The 18,368-nt window shown below is 41.6% G+C and overlaps 1 protein-coding gene across 3 annotated transcripts in view; it reads right to left on the reverse strand.

Moving 5' to 3' along the window:
* MAP2K5 (mitogen-activated protein kinase kinase 5) overlaps positions 1–18,368 on the reverse strand; it is a 112,809-nt gene that overhangs the window by 84,070 nt on the left and 10,371 nt on the right. For all 3 annotated transcript variants that reach the window (XM_042824763.1, XM_042824762.1, XM_042824764.1), the window contains exons 4-8: positions 15,364–15,433; positions 12,373–12,413; positions 11,600–11,667; positions 9,140–9,188; positions 4,546–4,610 (exon numbers count right to left, since the gene is read on the reverse strand). In XM_042824763.1, the coding sequence (XP_042680697.1) occupies positions 4,546–4,610; positions 9,140–9,188; positions 11,600–11,667; positions 12,373–12,413; positions 15,364–15,433 (293 nt within the window). The remainder of the gene's footprint in view (positions 1–4,545; positions 4,611–9,139; positions 9,189–11,599; positions 11,668–12,372; positions 12,414–15,363; positions 15,434–18,368) is intronic.

Consider the following 18,368-nt stretch of genomic DNA (forward strand, 5'->3'; position numbering starts at 1 on the left):
CGTCCTTAAAAAGCAATCCCAGGTGCACAAACCTACATCATTCTCTACGAATATCTTCTTTCTCATTAGCTACAATTACAAAGCAAACACTAGAAAACGAGATAAGAAAAATATTCTTCTTGCTTGTTTATAAATGAAGCAAAGAGTGATGCTTTGGATCTGCCATGTTAGAGACTTCCAACCGTAACTACCTGCTCATGATCTACTGCCTAACACTTAGATGCAAAACACACACAACCACGTATTTTTTCTTCTGAACAATTTGACGTAGCACATACATCACATCACAAACCTTATTTCATTGAAGTAAATAGTCTTACAAAAAAAAAAGTCTCTCAGAGCTCTGCAGCCAACAATGGATCTGAAGGATGCTGCTGAGAAGTACAACTACAAATGCCTTTTGGTATGCTAGTTAATTATTTGCTCTAAAAAGCAATTTAATACCCCAAGTGCACTAGTATGGGTCTTCTGCTGTGAAGCAGCCCAAACCATACATTCTCCATCCTACCAATTTCTAGCAATTAGCTGATAAAAAATTGGAAGGTCTGCTGCAAAGCCGTCAGGTTGTGCGAGCACAGTGAAACCATCACAGGGAACCACAGCACCGGGCTTACAGCACTCCACAGAAACTGGGAATCCCACTGTAGATGAACTACAATCATGGGGGGCAGAAGAGAAAGGTTCTGGGGTGCTTCCAGCCTTTGCTGTGGCAGATTTCACCCCTTTCTTGATAGGGTACGTGCCTCCACTGCACACCGGTGGAAGAATTCCTGCCTTTTGATTGTGCATTCAAAGACACTTTTTGAATAAGTAGCTTTGGATCTGCCGCACGTTCACACATTCCTGAACATCCAAACAGACAAAAAGAATAATTAAATGACTTTGCCATACCTAACACTGCAGCTCTGGATATTAGGGACAATTTACTCTCTGGAAGAGCAGTGCTGCGCTGCACAGCAGCCCAGGCAGTGATGGGGTGGGGGGTCACCATCCCTGGGGGTGTTCCAGAACTGCAGCTGTGGGCATGGTGGGGGGGGGGGGTTGGGGATCTCAGAGGCCTTTTCCAACCTTCATGATTCCATGATTTTATAATCATTCTTCCATTAAGAAAATACTGTATCAAAATCTAGGGGAAAAACAGGAGGCCAGAGAACCATAAAAATCTAAAAACCCCTTCTCTTTTTAGAAAAGGAAAAACATTTAGATTCAGCAGGTTCTCACTAGAAATATTGCTATAAAGTATTGATTTTTTACCAGACTCAATTGACTGAAAAGTTGTTTGTATAGCAATATCGGCCAAGCCAATATACTGGAACAATTTTGCTACACACAGTAATCAAGTGTATTTCTAAAGTATAATTATACTGTCATAAAAATAAAGCTAAGACACCTCTTCCCCAAGCAATAAAACAGTTGCAGCTGTAAAGAACCCAAACAAATGAAGCAAATTTTCTAACTAAACATAGCGTCTTCCAAAGAGAACAAAAATACCTCTCCTCACCCCACTTCAGCCAAGGTTGGCATGAAAAGTGATCAATACTTCAATCTCAATAAACTATTTCAGTAGTAGTTAATTCATGTGGAAAGAGAGGCTGAAAATTTTTGCTCAGCGACCTGCGACGCGCTATCTTGTTTGCTGAATGCTGATAATACATCATTGCATAATGGATATGACTTAGTATAAAGAGCTGGGGAGAAAGAAAGGGGAGAAAGAAAAAGATGCTACATGCTCACAGTCATTCTTTAGGTTCCAATCAATACTACACACAGCCTCTCCTGAAACAAACCGACAGCAAGGAACGCTGGCAGAGGAAAACAGCCAAACGTTTGCAATTAATTTTATTTGACAAATGTTCATTGATTTAGTGGAATAAAATCTATGTGGGCTGCTCTCTATGACTAGTGCAATCCAGCTACCTGTAAGTATTCCATTTTGCAATTTCTTATTGGCTTGTGCAGCACGGCTGCTCCTTCGGCCAGGGGATTGGGCTCCCCATACCCAGGGGGGATTGCTGTGGTGGGAGCAGGTCCACCTGCTTTTTCACAAAGCATGGGGAATGGCAGCTCCCTGCAGCAAAGGCAACCAGCTGCTCTTCTGGATACAAGAGTCACCTGGTGCAACTCTTCAATCCAGCACAACAGGAAACAAATGCAGAAAGGCTTGAGAGGAACACAAAGCTTTGGAGCAGCACAGTTTGGAGGGGAAATAGGAGAATATAAATATTTCATAGTATTTGCATTGCAAAGAACAGTCAAGACTTCAGGAACGTGCAAATGACTCGCACAAAAATGGTGCCCATTCCCTGGAGCTGTGAAGAATGGTGTCTACACTGGGGAGAGCACTGCACAGTCACTGCAATTGCCAGTTTAAAACATGAACACAGTAAAAGGAGAAAGACTAAATCAATTCCACAGTGGGGAAGAGGGCTCATGTTTTTACAGGCCTGATTTTTGACTTTTCCAAATTGCAATCAACACTCAAAAACCTTAAGGAAGCAAATCTACAGCAGCAGCCCAAACAATCCTGCATTCCTTCCTATGCTATTATCCTCTGCAACTTCAACGCTCTCACCTCTGGTGCTTCCCCACAGCTGCAGACTGTTACTAGAAGAGTCACTGAATGAGAAAACCACTTGTGTAAGAACATGAAACAAAGAGCTGGTTGGTAACCATCCTGCCCTTCTGAAATACAAAGCCTGAAGGGGCATGTTTGGTTTCATACAGCATTTTAACCAAACTTTTCATACGAATTTTACAAAAGGCAGAGTACATACACTGCATGTGGCAGAGTTATAGAGGAAGAGGTATTTGTGTATCTATTTCTGCACCCAAAGGCACTGTGCTGCTGGGCCGTTACACACAGCAAGGAGGGAGCAGAGCTGCTCTGTGGGAACAGGGCACATTAAGAGATGCCAAGTCAGAAGATCTTACTGCAAAAAGATCAGCACAGCACACATTCACTTGCCTTACTTCACATTCCTTAGACTTTGGCTACCATCAGATGCAGGGCAAAGGAGAACTTTTGGCACAAGCTGGTGGGGCCATCCTTATGCTGCTCTGTTTCACATTGCTAACTCCTATTTCAGCTAAGAAGCTAAAGAAAGTCATGCCAAATTTGGCAACGATGATGAGGGATCAGAGGGGTCCCCCCTTTGTGGGATATTTCTTTTCCCTACACGGGCCTCAGGTGCCTTTCCCAGGGAATGCAGCCCCCATGGGCCACACTTCTCCCACTCCCATCCACAGCTGGAGCTGCAGCAGCGTATGGGGATGGGGAGGAACCTTCCCCAAGCCAGAAAACATCAAGGCATCACAGGCAGGGCTGTGCTGTTCAATGCTCTCTCTCACAATCACAGAATCATAGAATACGCCACGTTGGAAGGGACCCACACAGGTCACCGAGTCCAACTCCAAATGTTACTGTAAAGAAAGGAACCCTGTTTGTGCTAGTTGCTTGGTCTAGGAATATCTTTCCCCAAGAGAAGGTGAATGAGCTTCATTCCATCTGCAAGGCTAACTTAATTTCTGAAGAGTCCATTCAAACACTACTGCTGTCCCTTCGAGGTTAACCAAGTCCACTTCTGATAGAACTTCTGCAAGAACTAGGCAGGCTGTTTATTATGCTGGCAGCCCATCACAAATTAAGCTAAATGCACCGTAGCTTTTAAAACATTTTTTAGAAGATGTTAATATCAAAGTTAGAATGTATAAGGTATAAACAAAATCCTAATGGGATGCTGGGTTACTGTATATGGTAAATAGCTCTCCGGAGGAAACCTTTATTACTCCCTCAGGGCTTTCATACAAAGTATGGATTTCTTAATTCCTAGCGGAATATTTTTCATACACCACTGCAGACTATTAAGTACCAGATATTACATTATGTAGTTTAAACTTTGCACTATGCATGAGAAAGACTTTCCTGTCGAGAAAACTATCTCTCTGCTATTATAATCTTTACAATATTAAAATTAATATTGGCTGCAGGGTATAAGCTTCACCACCAAAATTTGGGGGAGTTGATCATTTAATGTATTCATCAGCCTGCGTGTGAAGCTTCTCATAGGGGAAAGAAGTCACTGCAACAGCAAGAGGGGTATTTACTAATTTAGAACTGCTGGAAAGAGGCACAGCCATCGTGTTACCACGTCCCACTGGTGTCACTCAGCACTGGGCTGCACAGGGTGTGGTGAGCCAGCAAGAGTAATGGCACTGCAAATACCAAAGGCAATTCATTATGCTTCAGGACATTTCAAGTTCCACTTGTGAACCATTAACTTGTTACCCAGGAGGGATTCCAAGCTAAGCATTAAAAAGATTATAAAAATGCACCAGCCCTCACGGCGCCCAAAAGCAGATACCTTGTAAATATGTAAAGAGAATTCTTAAGAAGTTTATATTAAGAATTTCTTTTCTAGCCTTCTCTGCGTAGCAGCAACGGCCCACCTACATCTCACTGCATACATGAATGGGGGGAAAAGAAAAAAAAAAAAAAAGGAAAGCACATTTTATTTTCAAAAATGTTAAACGAAATTGAACACTCACTTGTAGACCGTGCCTCCATTGCCATGACCGAGGATGTCTCGATACCGTATGTCTTGTTCATTCATCTCCACAAGAAAGAAAGAAAAACAAAAGAGATGTCATGCTGTGGATGGAAATGTCAAGGAAAAGCAACTCTAGGCCATAAACAACAAGCAGTCTGGGTCATTTCAAGTTCAGCTGCAAGAACGAGAAGATCAATACAACATTTGCTGTCCAATTTATAAAAGACGATACCAAGGGACAAAGTGATGGAAAGTTTAATGACAATTTGTTTGCCTGGGTCATTTCATTAAAGTTTGATAAAAGGTGTCAAAATGGAATGATATAATATAGCTGAAGAGGGTCAGGTCACAGATAACTGATAGGAAAAGGGTCTCCAGAACAGCACATAACCAAAGCCAAAGTTGGAGGTGAATGGAAACAATCCAACAGAAAAACTGTCATCTTAAGCGTGGCTAGAAAAGTTGCTGATTTATTCTGGAATCGGCTTAATTGGTGCTAACTGAAGGACAGTTCTGCCAGCAGGATTACTTTGCAGTGTTAATTTTCATACACAACTAACTCACCTAACTAAAGCAAATATGAAGAAGCAAGAATAGGCTGTAAATACTATCCAGTAAAAAGCAGTTTTCCTTGAGATACAAAACAAAGCACTTGCTTTGGTCTCTGCTCACTGGGATGCCTTTCCAGATATGGCAGCATGCTCCATTTTTCAAGCAACAGGCAGGTATAAGCACCACACACTGGAAATGCTGGAATTTGTGACTTTCCTGCTATGAATTTTCACAAAAGCTTATCAACACCACCTCGATGGTCAATCAAATGAAGAACTAAGTTCAACCTTTCCACACACAAATACAGCCGTACTGATTCTCAGGCTAAATCACCTCACAAAACAATCGCTGAAGATGTTTTTTGTAATGCCCATGCCTACTAAAAAGAGAGCTTTAAAGCAGAGTAAGTTCTGTGCTGTATGCATTCTCTAGTCCAAAAAAAGATCAACCTCTACAGCCTTTTCACTGCAGATAACTGGGCAATTCCCATTTTTAAATGGTATTTCCCCTGCAATGTGACCAAATCATTAATTTATTTGTGTAAATCATGTATTTTTCAGGATACCAAGTTAAATGCTCACCACAAGTTGGCAAAGGCTTCCAACAGAAAACCCCATGGTACAACTTCCACACGATGTCAGTGAGATAAGAGGAACTTTGCCCTGACTTCAGCTGGAACAAATAAGTGGTGGCAATGAGCTGAAATGCCCCAGTCAGCACTCAGCATCTCTTAGCAGTAGAAATGGAATATTTAGTTGATTTAAAATAGCATAAGGACAGGAAAGCTGAACTCCAAAGCTTGCGTTCCGTTCTTTCAGTACCTGAATAGAGCCTGCTTGTTTCCTACAAGAAACACTTTCTGCAATGCTTTTCTTCTGGTGAGGCAAAATCTCTGAGTTCTGAGAGAATGAGAAATACCTCAAAGCTGAAGTAAACCCTGCATTATTGCCTACCTGTAGTTAAACCTGGGCCAGGTCCCTCCAAGTGGTATGAACGTGCCCACTGAAATGCCAAGGTTAAGGTACTGCATACAGCAGTAATTCATGAATGGATTTTAAAATACGTGAAGAATGCGTGCCAGGGTCCTATGTTTTAAAAATAACTTCTCCCAGGCTGCCAAAGCCATTAATTTAAAGCACGTTTGCTGTTTAAGGCTTTAATCCTCCAGTCTTGGAGATAGCAACAAACACGTTCCTCCTATATCTGCAGCAACGTTCTCACAAATAAAACTCTTAGGAGAAATCAAATGAATCCTCCACGCTAGGAGCACACTTGGATCTTTGCTTCTCGGGGGAAAAAGAAGTATTTTTTTGTAGCTATGTAAGTTGTAAGCAATAAATTGAGGAGAACGAGAGACATAAAGCGTGTTCCCGTTTCTCCTCCTTCTTCTGAATGGGAAGAAAGCACATTTCCTTGTGGGGCTCCCCACAAAGAACTGAGCAATGGGGAAGGTGCTGTGAGACCCACCAGCACGAGGAGCAGAGGGAAACCGTGATTTACTGGCTCAAATAAAGGTGCCAAAAACGTGCCGTGATTTATTTGACTGGGAAAACTGGATTCTCAATCACAAATGATAACAGAGCAGCAATGAACTCGACGGCACGGGCCGGAATATTAAAGCTGCAAAATCAAGTTTGATTGGATGCCAATATTAATGGAATTAATGGAAAAGCAAACCAGACTCCAATTACGGATCAGCAACAAAACGCCCCTCGTTTATGCCTGATGTTTTTGAAAGAAATCAGCATCTGCCTCTTGTAAATCATTAAAAGCAAAATGCTCAATTAATCCTTATTTTATTTGTAGAGGCCGACAGAGGCAAAGTCCTGTAGCCATACCTTTGCTTTAGGAATCGAAGCAATAATGGTTTCAGAAAGCAGTCACACTCTATGAGCAGACAATTGAAGAGATTTAGTAAATCCCACTTTATAGAGCAGAGACTAATCGGAAAACACGAGCCAGTCAAATGTTTCTTATGAACTGTTGACACTATATCAATGCTGAATCAATTGGTGGCATTTACTCTGAGTGACAGAAAAGAAATAAATATTTATATCACATCACCTATATCAATGAACCTGGGCAGAAAGCTATTTCTAACCTGTCAATATTTGATTATCTTGAAGAATCATGTCCCCTTCTTTTAATGATTAATATGAATTCCTTATTAAACCTAAATGGAAACTACGAGAGGGATATCATTGTGAATGCCTGAAAGCAGAGACTGACCAAAAATAATAAAAAATAATAAAAAATAACAGCCTGACCCATATTTAAGTAACGATAAGTGTGATGTAATTCCCCAAAGGAGGAAAAGTTAAGGTTATAACTAGAAACCTATTCCCACTTACAGACCTGTGACCAAATTATGCAGAACATGATGCATTTTCTCTTGACAGATTGTGTGCACCTCTGCAGAGCTGGCTAAATAAAAGATTAAAACTTACTCTGAATTTTCTTTGGATTTAAGTAACTTCTTACAGAAAAGAACCAAAAATCTTACATCTTTCTCAAATTCTACTGCACAGGAAAGAAATCTGCAGCAGTCTATTGCAGGGCACAAATGCCCTCATCTCTGTTGCTCAGAATGAGTTAAGTGCCAAATTCAGCTGATGGACACCATCACAAGAAAACAGCTTTTACTCATGTTCAGTGTTTCTACTTCGGAATAATATTCCAGTCAGGAGGTACAATATTGGAGCAACCATCACATTCCATTTTAAAAGCTCAGAAGCATGCTGGCACTTAAATCATTTTAAGTCAGCCACAGAATTACGTTCTTTATCTGTAGTTTTGGAACATTAATAAATCTACCCAGTAAAAAAAACCTGTGCATATTAAACCACATCTGCACACATAAGGAACGCTGACAGGCTTGAAAATGCACTTCCAAGCTGTACTCAAAGGATGCAGTGCCAAGCAGGCAAGGTTGCAATTCGGGGCTGTTAGACTCACATTTTAAAGGGGCACTCTCATCTATTAGACCATAATGTTACAGGTGATACCGAAGGACAAGCGTGAAGACCAGCCTTTATCTTCTTGACACGCTCAACTACAACTACTTGATTCATGAAATGCCAATGAGGCTTGGAGAGGTCATTGTGTGAAGGCACTGAATACGCATCTGAGATAATTAAGATTTCAGCCTTCGAAACATGGAGGGGAAGTGAACAGCAGTTAAGAAAATCAATAAGAGTCTTTTATTTGCAGTGACACAGATGTCTCAGTCAATAGAGCCTAATAGGCAAGCTTGATCGCAACGGACAGGTGCCTGCCTCCAAGGCTATCAAAGGGCTTTTGCTATGACAAACATTAAAATATATTTATGTTGCTACTGAAGAATCTGGGCTCCTTCTAAGGTAGTTTAATTTAACGGCGTATATTTAAAGCCACTGCACTATGTGAGCCTGTCCAGGCGCTCGGTTCAAAAGCAGTGAGAAATGATGCTCCGTTTGCTCAAGACATTCCCTGCCCATCAACTTTTACATTAAACCTTCCACTTCTGGCTGCCAGCACCCAAATGCCTGGAGCACGGTGAGAAAGTAACAAGGCAGCATTCTACAGCTTCGGTTTGGTTGTTGTTCTGAGGCTTGTGTGCTGGTTTGCTGCTTTTAAAGGAGCTGCAGAATCAAGGGCAAAACAGCTTCCTTGCAAGAACCCATATTTAAGTATCTACTGCCCTAAAAATACGAAGGTCACTCCAGCAGTTGACTTAGTTATTCAAAATTGATTAACTTTCTTCCCTGAAATTGTGGCAGCAGTGCAACATGTGTGAGGTACTTCAATCTATTTGGAGCTAAATCTGATTAGCACATTTTGAGAAATGGGAAGCAAATTGCTATGCCAATCAAAGTAAACCAGGACACATAACTCATTCATATCATGAAAGTTTGCATGGTCTCTCCAGCTCTGTATTAAAAGAACGGATTACAACTGAGTGAGCAGTAAGAATCCCTCATCTATCTGTGGGGTGCCAGTCACCATGGCATTAGGCAGCAACAAGATGTGCATGCAGCCAAGATGCAGCACACTGCACCTACCTGCCCGTTAGCAAGTATCTTCTTCAGCTCTGCAGAAGACTTCTTTAAGCTTCAAAAAAAAAAAAAAGCAAAAAAAAAAGCAGCAATTAATTTTAATGATTGTGTCATTTCACTCCACAAAACGAAGGAAAACCACACTGAAAAGAAGGTATCAGCTTAAGCCCACTGTTACGCATTCTGAGCAGATTTAACTAGCAGTGCTGAGCGATGCTGTCCATGTAGAAATGGAAAAGCATTAATAGTTGAGAGAATCAATATATTTTTCACCTTAACAAACAAGTGCTTCCAGATACGTGACAACAGTGTCCTTTGAGATAGAACCTATTGTTTGTCAGCTCAAAAAAAAAAAAAAAAAAAAAAAAAAAGGAAAAAAGGAAGATATGCTCACAAACCATGTTTCAAAAACAAAGCAAACACAGGGCTCACCCCTGGCCTCCAGCTGCCTTACCTTGTTTCAGAACCTCACTAATTTCTATAGCATTTCAGCAGAAGGAATGATGCCAGTCCCTAAAGGAAGGGGGTCAGTCCCCATTGCTGTGTGCATCCAGTCCAGCTCTCATGGCTGCTGCAGACCCCTTTATTTTTTTAGGGGAAGCTGCCCCAGCGTCAGCCTTAAATTAGGTAAAATGATCCGTATTTATTTTCAAGTGAGAGGCCTCTAACAAAGCCCAGGGACACACGCCACGCTGGTGGCTGTGAAAATTACCCCTGCCTTCAAATGACTTCTGCACACCCCAAAACACCACTTCTCTGCTTCTATCTCCATTCCTTGTGCATTCCACACACCAAGCTGCCTGCGAGCAGCACCTCCGCAAAACTGCTCTCAAAGAGGCATTCTGCTCTTATTACCCAAGTACATATATAAAAAGAAGTACAAAATAATATATTCTTGAAAGGCACACACACACGTCTTGATCACAGATCATTATTAACAAGAACACTGAAAACACAGATTTCGTATTTGGTGGCTTTGTTCTTTAATAGGCCTCTTGTTCCCACGACTACTTTAAAGAAAAATTAAGTTTCCCAAGGAAACATAAGTTGATCTTGTCATCTTGCATGACTAACAATTTGTGAACATGAAACAAAGAGAGACTTTCAATTACTTCAAAAACAAAACTCATAGTGCGGAAGGTTTTAGAAAAGGAATGGCAATTAACCACCAAATAAGGTGACAAGAACCTTCCAGAAGCCTCGTTTTCAATGCGCTTTAAAAAACAAGCTCAAAGTACAGGAAGGGCTGAAAGCAAAAGCACGGCAGTGACAGAATGCAGCTTTATTTAGTGCAGCAGTACGGTGGACTGGGACAAGGACTGCAGCTCAGAAAGATGCTCCTATAGACACTGTTTGCTTTCCCTGGGAAGCCACAGATAGCATCTAAGGCACCAAGCAGCACCAGGGCTGGTCGGAGTGGTCCTTGCCAAGGCCGTGAGCCACGTCCCAGCATGGCCCCACCACTGCACCTCCCAGCCCAGCAGCAGGACTGTGTCTGAGCACCTTCCTCTTGGTCACTTATTTCCAAAGCAGTCTCAGAGATAAAAGCACAGCTCAGTGCAACAGCACACGGCATATGCTTATTAGAATCAAAGAATAATTTAGGTTGGAAGGGACCTCTGAGGGTTTCTATTCCCGTGTTTCAAATATGCTCTTATGTGAAGAAGACAGAGGAGGCAGATTTTTCTTATTTCCTTTTAAGAACACCTTATTTCCGTTTTTTGCGTGGGGTTTTTTTTTTTTTCTAAATTATATGTGTGTGTGTATAAATATAAAATTATATATCATAAAAATCAATAATGAGTGTGACACCTTCCTGTAACAATTCATGTAATAAAAGTGAGTTCATGCTCCAGTGTTTAAAGACAGACCCATGGAAAGGAGAAAGCATTTTCTTGCATTTTAAGACCTTAACATGGGTTTTGAAACCAGGGCTCAAACAAAAAAAGGAAAAAAAAGAGAGAGAGACTTGAAAGCTTTGCTGCATGTCACAGGGCACCTGAGCTGGTCGGGTTCTCACAAAATCTGACCCCACAATTACAAATGTACCAAACTGGGGATCAAATGTGAAAACCAAAGAAACCTAATGAGATAAGCAACGAAGACCTGAACATACAGACTTTGCTATGCATAGTGACAACTGCATCAGTTAAAGCAGCCCATAAATAGAACAGTATCTCAGCGCTTTATATAAAGGACAAAGCCACCTGAAACACCCAGCACAGATGCATTTCTTTGGTAGAAATCCCTGCTAACAACCAGCAATGTGAGCCCAGCAAGATCCATGAGTCACAGTTAATTTTCCCCCCTCTCCCCCCACTGCGCTTCGGTGTGCCCAGCTGCCACACTGAGAAAGTTACTCAGCACCAAGCCCATGGCTGGTGAGTGCTGTGCACAGGTTCCATTTTGTTTTAAGAAAAGAAAACAAAACCCATGCTCCCATACGCTCCCATTCTCGACTCTTACCTATTGCTTGGAAGGGAATCCGAGACTGCGGAGCTGCTATTATTAGCAGACCCTGCTCGTGTATTTACCTGCAGGCAGGGAAAGAATCTTTATCAGTCGTTTGTGTTCAGAGGACACTATTCTAATTAACCTGTAATTTGCCATGAATTTCTCATTTCACTGCAAAGGTTAATTAGCTTGTTGCTAGGCATGCCGATGGTTGAGGTCTTGCCTGTATGTAGGTTAGCAGGCTATACAACCCACGGACCGCAGAATACAATCCTCTTACACACTTAGCTAGATAAAACACAAGGAGATGGGATGCCCACCATTTATTCTTAAGATCTGCACGATCCGTCAATATGCTAGCAGTGCTCTGCACTTCAGGAGCAGTCAGTGTGGACCTGGATGAACCAAACAACCCCAGAGATGGCCCTGCCGTGGGCCCCACACTCTGCTATATCACTGAGAACAAATGAATGTGCTATTTTTGCTTCCAACTCTTTGAACTAACAGCAGACATCAGTTAATAACTGAATATTAAAATTTAAGAACCTTACAAACAGTGCTTTGAAAAAAAAAAAAAAAAAAAAAAGCAGCAATTCCATCTTTATTAAAACTGTATATATAGATACCACAGCCAACACCCAGCAGATGAATCGCTCTCCCATCCTCACACAAAAAATCTGCTTGTCAGAGCTCAAGAAAGTGCAGTTTTATTTGACATTTCAATAAGTGGAACACAGCATTACAAATCCATCTAACTTTACTGAAACAATTATTGAAATTCGTACCTTCAGGCCATGTATGTTCCGTTTCCCAGGAGGCTTGCAGGCTGAAACAGTAATTGACTAAATTGTAGAACACATCAGGGCCATTTACAAATTTGCTCAAAATGAATCTTTTAAAAAGAAATGAGGGTGACACCAAAATTAGCAGAGAGAAATGATTGAAAAGTGCCTCCCAAGACCCAGAGTGGGAATTACGAACCAGGATTTTTAACTTGCAGGAGTGAGCATTTATAAATGCTAAGAGCTTTCTGACACCATGTAATATAAATTCTAATTTCTGCTTAAAACACATCAAAATTCAGAGAACCGTTGGATTAAATTATCAAATTCTTTTTGTAATTCAAATTAAAATCAATATCTTATGTCATTGTATTTCTACGCGCTGTGTCTGTCTGACATTCAACAGAAATATTTGCAAGAAGTGTTTTAAAGGAACCGAGCTGCCACGTGCCATAAATTAGCCATGTTGTCAAACACAGCTTGTTCTAAATGTGGAGAAAACACATCGGGGCAACAGCAGCGAGCCTCAAGAAACGAAATACTGCGTACAAGCTGTACAAAATGCCACATTTTGGCTACAGACGTAGAAATGCGGCACCTCACTGTGACATCTGGGCTCAGAGAGGAGCAGGCTGCTCGAGGAGAAGGCATTTCCTTCGAGTCTGCAGAGCTGCACGCTGCCTCGCTTCCCTTTCCAGTGGATGTGCTTTTGTCAAACCTTAAAGCCACAAAGGCTCCCAGCTCCATGTTACAGACAGCTCCCATTTCCAAACTACAGTGCCCTACAAATGGCATGTTAAAGGGCCTGTCACTTTTGATTGATTGTCTGAGGAGGGATGGATTTGATTTTTCTCTTTCTCCGATGCAGATGCATTTCACTTCCATTTTTGACAGCAGGAAACAGAACTATTTATTAGTCAGAAGGACACAGATGATAGTTATTAAACACATCAGTTAGGGCCAAGCTGGGCCACGTGCCTTTCAATGACATTAGGAATTACCACGTGTGCCTTAGAGAAGGAAAACAGTATGGAACTGTGGGCAGAAAAAACCCTCAAACAACAATCAGGAAGCAATGAGCTATTCTAAAACACACAGAAGGATATTGTAATATTTTTCCCCCAAGAGATGAAAATCAACATCTTGAACTAAATTTTAGGAAGCCAGTAACTTTCTGACTTACACTTGAATTATATATATCACATATGCTATTATATGAACACATACACACAGAGTCTTCATTCCTTCCATGGAACACAAAGTGAGAGCGTGTACATACGTCTGTGTATGCACACATGTACATGTATGTATATAACACAGACAGGACTTGTGTGTGCATGCACTACATACATACACATGTAAACATACAAAATAAACTAAATAACAGCTTTCCTTCCTGAAAGACCTTAGAAATGTTAACCGAGAAGAGCACAGCCGAGATGAGACAGAACAGCAGGTGGGCAGTGGCTGATGGCTGACCGTGGGGTTTTTGGAGCTACTGGAGGCTTCCCCACAAGTCAGAGGAAGGCTGAAAGGGCAGAGAGGGCTTGGGAAGAAAGCTCTTAAAAAGGGAGAGCCTTCAGTTACAAGCAGAAAGGCTGCGTGTCAATGATGAGGCGTCAAGGTGAAGCAGCAACTCTGCTCAGAAGCAATTTAGAGGAGTAATGGCAAGCCAGCTGCAGGGAGATGTGCGTGGCTGAGCCAGTGGTGGCGAAGGGCCATCATCAGCATGCCAATGAATGCTGGATCTGTACAGTCAAAGATCACCTTTGGATGGAAAGCAAACAAACAAAGGAGCTGGCAGAAGGAACAGGAATCCATTGGGCTGCTTTTTCAGGAACAACCCAGTTACCTCCAAAGGAGAAGGTTAAGCCTGATTTGTGACCTCAGAAGGGCTCCTTTCCACACATAGCCATGCCAGCTACTGAGCTTCTCCTGGCAAAATATCCTCAATTTGCTCTCAACCAGACCCTGTGATCCTCAGTTGTACCCCCTTTGCATTCTCCTTGCATCCAGACTTCTTTTAGCTCAGAAGCCCAGCCTCCTTTGGAGACCTTATTAGCACGTGCTTGAGAAGAGTGTTGGTTAATTGCCCAATTCAAACTTCAGAGAGTTGTAAGTAATGGAAGTCTAGAATGTTTAATTGGGAAACTCATGGTATGATTATTTGTATAATACCAGTTAAGTGAGAGTAGTTTAATTTTTAATTATTTCAATTAATTTATTGCTGGGAGATTTACTTGGAGAATTTAAAGCTTATCTGTTTCATCAATTAAGAGCCAGATTCAAAGACTGGATACTGAGAGAATCTGAATGAATGAGTGGAATTATGTAATGGATTCATCTCTTTTTTTAGACCATTACTTGAGTTCAGAGAGCGCCGCACGTTCCCAAAAACCTGGGCAGCTGCCCACGGATTTTCTGTTCAGGACGGAGTGACCTATTTTTCAATGGCCTCAGCCTGCACAATTGATTGCATCTTTCTCTGTTCTGGAGAACTGTTAAAGCACTTGTGAGCGTGATGATGGTGCACTAGCTGCCCAGATCTCAAACATGTCATGCACAGAGCCTCTGTGACAGACAGGATCCCACTTAACAGTGACACGTCGCATTCCCCAAGTCTGTTAGGATGATTAGCATATTAAAATGTATAGGAAAATCATAAAAAAATCCAATCTTTCTAAGCACCCCAAAATTAAATTATTCATCTGCTTTGGTTTGAATACAACCAGGACCATTGTCAATGAGTTTCTTAAATGTACATAAATATGTACTATGCAAACTGAATCTTGTTAGTCTAATTTACTCCAGTAAATTAGCTATTTTATATGCAATAAATGTAGTTTTCACTACACTCCCCACAATAATGAATTCTTGTATCCAAATTAAGAGGTAAACATCATGTTATGTGCATTTAAACCTCTCAAAAACATAACTGTTGATGAAACAGTTTACTGATATAATCATTGTTGATTAGAATTTGTTAAGCATTACCTCTTGGATATATCTGGAGAGGCTCTATTAACTGTCCATTTACTTGCTGTTCCATTACAGTGGAGTAATACTGCAAAGAGATTAAAAAAAGAGATTACTCAGTAATGTACGAACAGTAGTAAGTGCACTTATGGATTGTTTAATTCACTGTACATTTTTTTACTGCCATTATAGATACCAGCCTCTGCAATGCTTCCTCACCACTTGTGCTCACGCAGCAAAGCGGAATGAAAGGAACACAACCAAAGGGTGGCAACAAGCAGCATAGGAATCTGCTCCTCATACAGTGATGTGCATCTCAGGCTCACCTGAAACCTGGGCATGCTGCAGCAGTCTGAGCAAATGCAACATTGACAGCAAACACAGCAGCTGCCATGCCTGGAGAAGCTGGGAAAACCAGTCAAATGAGGAAATAAATATAGTCCAAGGGAAAGCAAAAAGTGACATTAAGGAGACTTCAAGGGAGAAAAGAATCTGCGAGCTATCCAGGAATTTGCAGAGCTGAAGCACGGCCAGGGCAACTGGGGCCACATGCCACATAGGCAGAGAAGTCACGCAGTCCCTTACTGTTCTCATTTAATGCACAGTAGGGTGTGGAAAAGCCACTGCAGCCATCAGCAGACCTTGGACTACTGCACTTGTGTTCTACTGGGACACTGGGAGCAATCTGCAGTGAAAGCACATTGCTAAAGGAAGGCTGAGCATGGACAAGAGCGATGCAAAAGCATCTGAAACCATCAATATTTAGGAAAACAGAAAACACCTAAGGTGGCAGGAGGATGAAGAGTGGCATTAAGCAATGAGATGAATATTTGGATTGAATAAAACCTTTCCCAGCCAACCTTCTTCAAGGAGCAGTGAGCACCCACCAAACAGAGCACAGAACCGTGAGACCAGTGACAAAGCAAAGTGGCCCCGGGGGCAGCAGGCAGACCTTTCCCCATGCACTGCCTGTCAACCACACATCTCTCACCACCATGTGTTAAATATCGAGAGCACATCACAAAGCGCATTTCTTCGGCAATCCCCGGGCATCTTTGAAGCAAACACGCTGGCGGTGGTCCAGATCTCCATGGCATAAATCAGCACAGCTCCGCTGACTTTCATGCTAATTCTCACCAGCTGAGTGTGGGCTAAGACTTCAGAATGTCACTGTTACCACTCCTGGTGATACTATTACTCAAATTGGCAAGACTGGATGTCAACAGGAAAAAAAAATCCTGAGTCTGGATGAAACACGAGCATTTTGCTCACGCCAACGATTTCCCACAACGCAAGCATTCTTTATTTACACAACTTAAAAACTGAAAGAAGTTGGCTAGCTGCTGAACGTTACAAAATGTTGCACTCTTCGATAACGGGATTAAACGTGAACTACACTGAGTAGATTTCTAGATGGGCACCACAGTCAATTTGTGTGCAGAACCTCATTCTGCTTCCTTTACAATACAAAGACCGTGACCTGCTGCGATAGACCAACAGCTTCACAGAAACAAACATCTCAGTACTTCTTTTTCCTCTGATTTTTTTTTTTTAAATTATTAATTCATGCTAAGAAACAGGAAGAAATTTCCTCTTGTAAAAAAGAAATCGTTTTGAAGAAAATTGCTGAGGGCTTGAGCATCCGTCCAGCCCCACCTCCTGTGTGTACATTGAGCACAGTGCCTGCTGCTTAAAGCATTTCCCTCATTAAAGTCTCACCACAAGATTTCTGAGGAGGGTATCTTGTTCATAATAGTATGTAAACATATAAATCCACATCTTAAACAACCCCACGATGCATGCTTTCACTGTGTTTATACAGAGCAAAGCTATTCATTACAGAAGCCCATTGCTTTGAAACAATCAGTGGGGTTTTTCTGGGAGTCAGGACTACCTGCAGCCTTATTTCGTATCGTGGGTGGCCACGAATAACAAGGCAGACCCACTCCCATGCCCTCATTCCCATTTATAAAAAGACATCTGAACCTGAAGGTTATGTTACCTGAACCCAACAGTCAGGCCAGAACTGCTCAAGAAAACGCAAAGTTGGTTCTTTTTGTCGTTTGGTTTTTAACTACTACTTTCCTGGTGCCACTCTGTGACCTCAAGACATATACATACAGTATAAACAGATATTACAGACTCTCCAGAATAATAAATTAAAATGAACATACACAAAACTACATTTCTTACCAAAAAAAAAAGGGAGAGGAAAGCGTGGCCCTCTCCATTACTCAACCGGTGATGACAAGTAAATGAAATATCAATCATGTAAGCTGTCAACCTTTTGGGACAGCAATAACTGTTAACAAGTAGTCTGGAAAAATTGTCTGAAAATGACTTGTCCTCCACATATGAGCATTTGAGGTTTCCGTGGAAAATTAAGATGCCAGTGGCTATTTGGAACATTGTTCAGGTATTCTTTTTAATGGAAAATTTGCCAGTTATTGATCCAGAGCATGTACCCCTTGCTTTCAGAAAGCTGCAAGCAACTTTCCAATCAGAGGCTGTCAAAAAAATTACTGCCTTTTTATAGCGATACAAGACAACAGCTAAAGTGCAACCCCAGCACAGCTCAATGCCCAGCTATAATTAACTGCAACGGGCAACAGAAAAATAGTTGTATTCACCATTCCACAGCATTTGCATGGGCACAGTGCAAAGCATGGACTCTGTGTAATCTGTGTACTCTGAAGTAATTCCAGAACTGTCCAGAAGCATTCCTGCTGTCAAATGCTAAAACCAAAAACCCAAAGATGAAGGGTTGGCTCAGAGCAGCTCTGCCAACGCTCTGCGCAAGGAGCAGATCTGTAATCTCAGAGAACTATGCACTCATTCTTAACCTGAAAGAAAGCCCCCCACTGCAAAGCAGCAATGAAGTGGCCAACTAGTTCAAAATGAACATTTCCAGGAAAGGAAAGCTGTTGAAATGGAAAGGAATCATTTAAAGACATCCTATAATTTTTAGGGGAAATCAGAGCTGAGCAATGATAGTGTAATGTACTGAAACTTTACCAGTAAGC

The sequence above is a fragment of the Centrocercus urophasianus genome, unplaced genomic scaffold (assembly GCF_019232065.1).
Source record: "Centrocercus urophasianus isolate 14NV4802_14NV808 unplaced genomic scaffold, USGS_Curo_1.0 seq_23, whole genome shotgun sequence".
NCBI classification, from domain to species: Eukaryota; Metazoa; Chordata; class Aves; order Galliformes; family Phasianidae; genus Centrocercus; species Centrocercus urophasianus.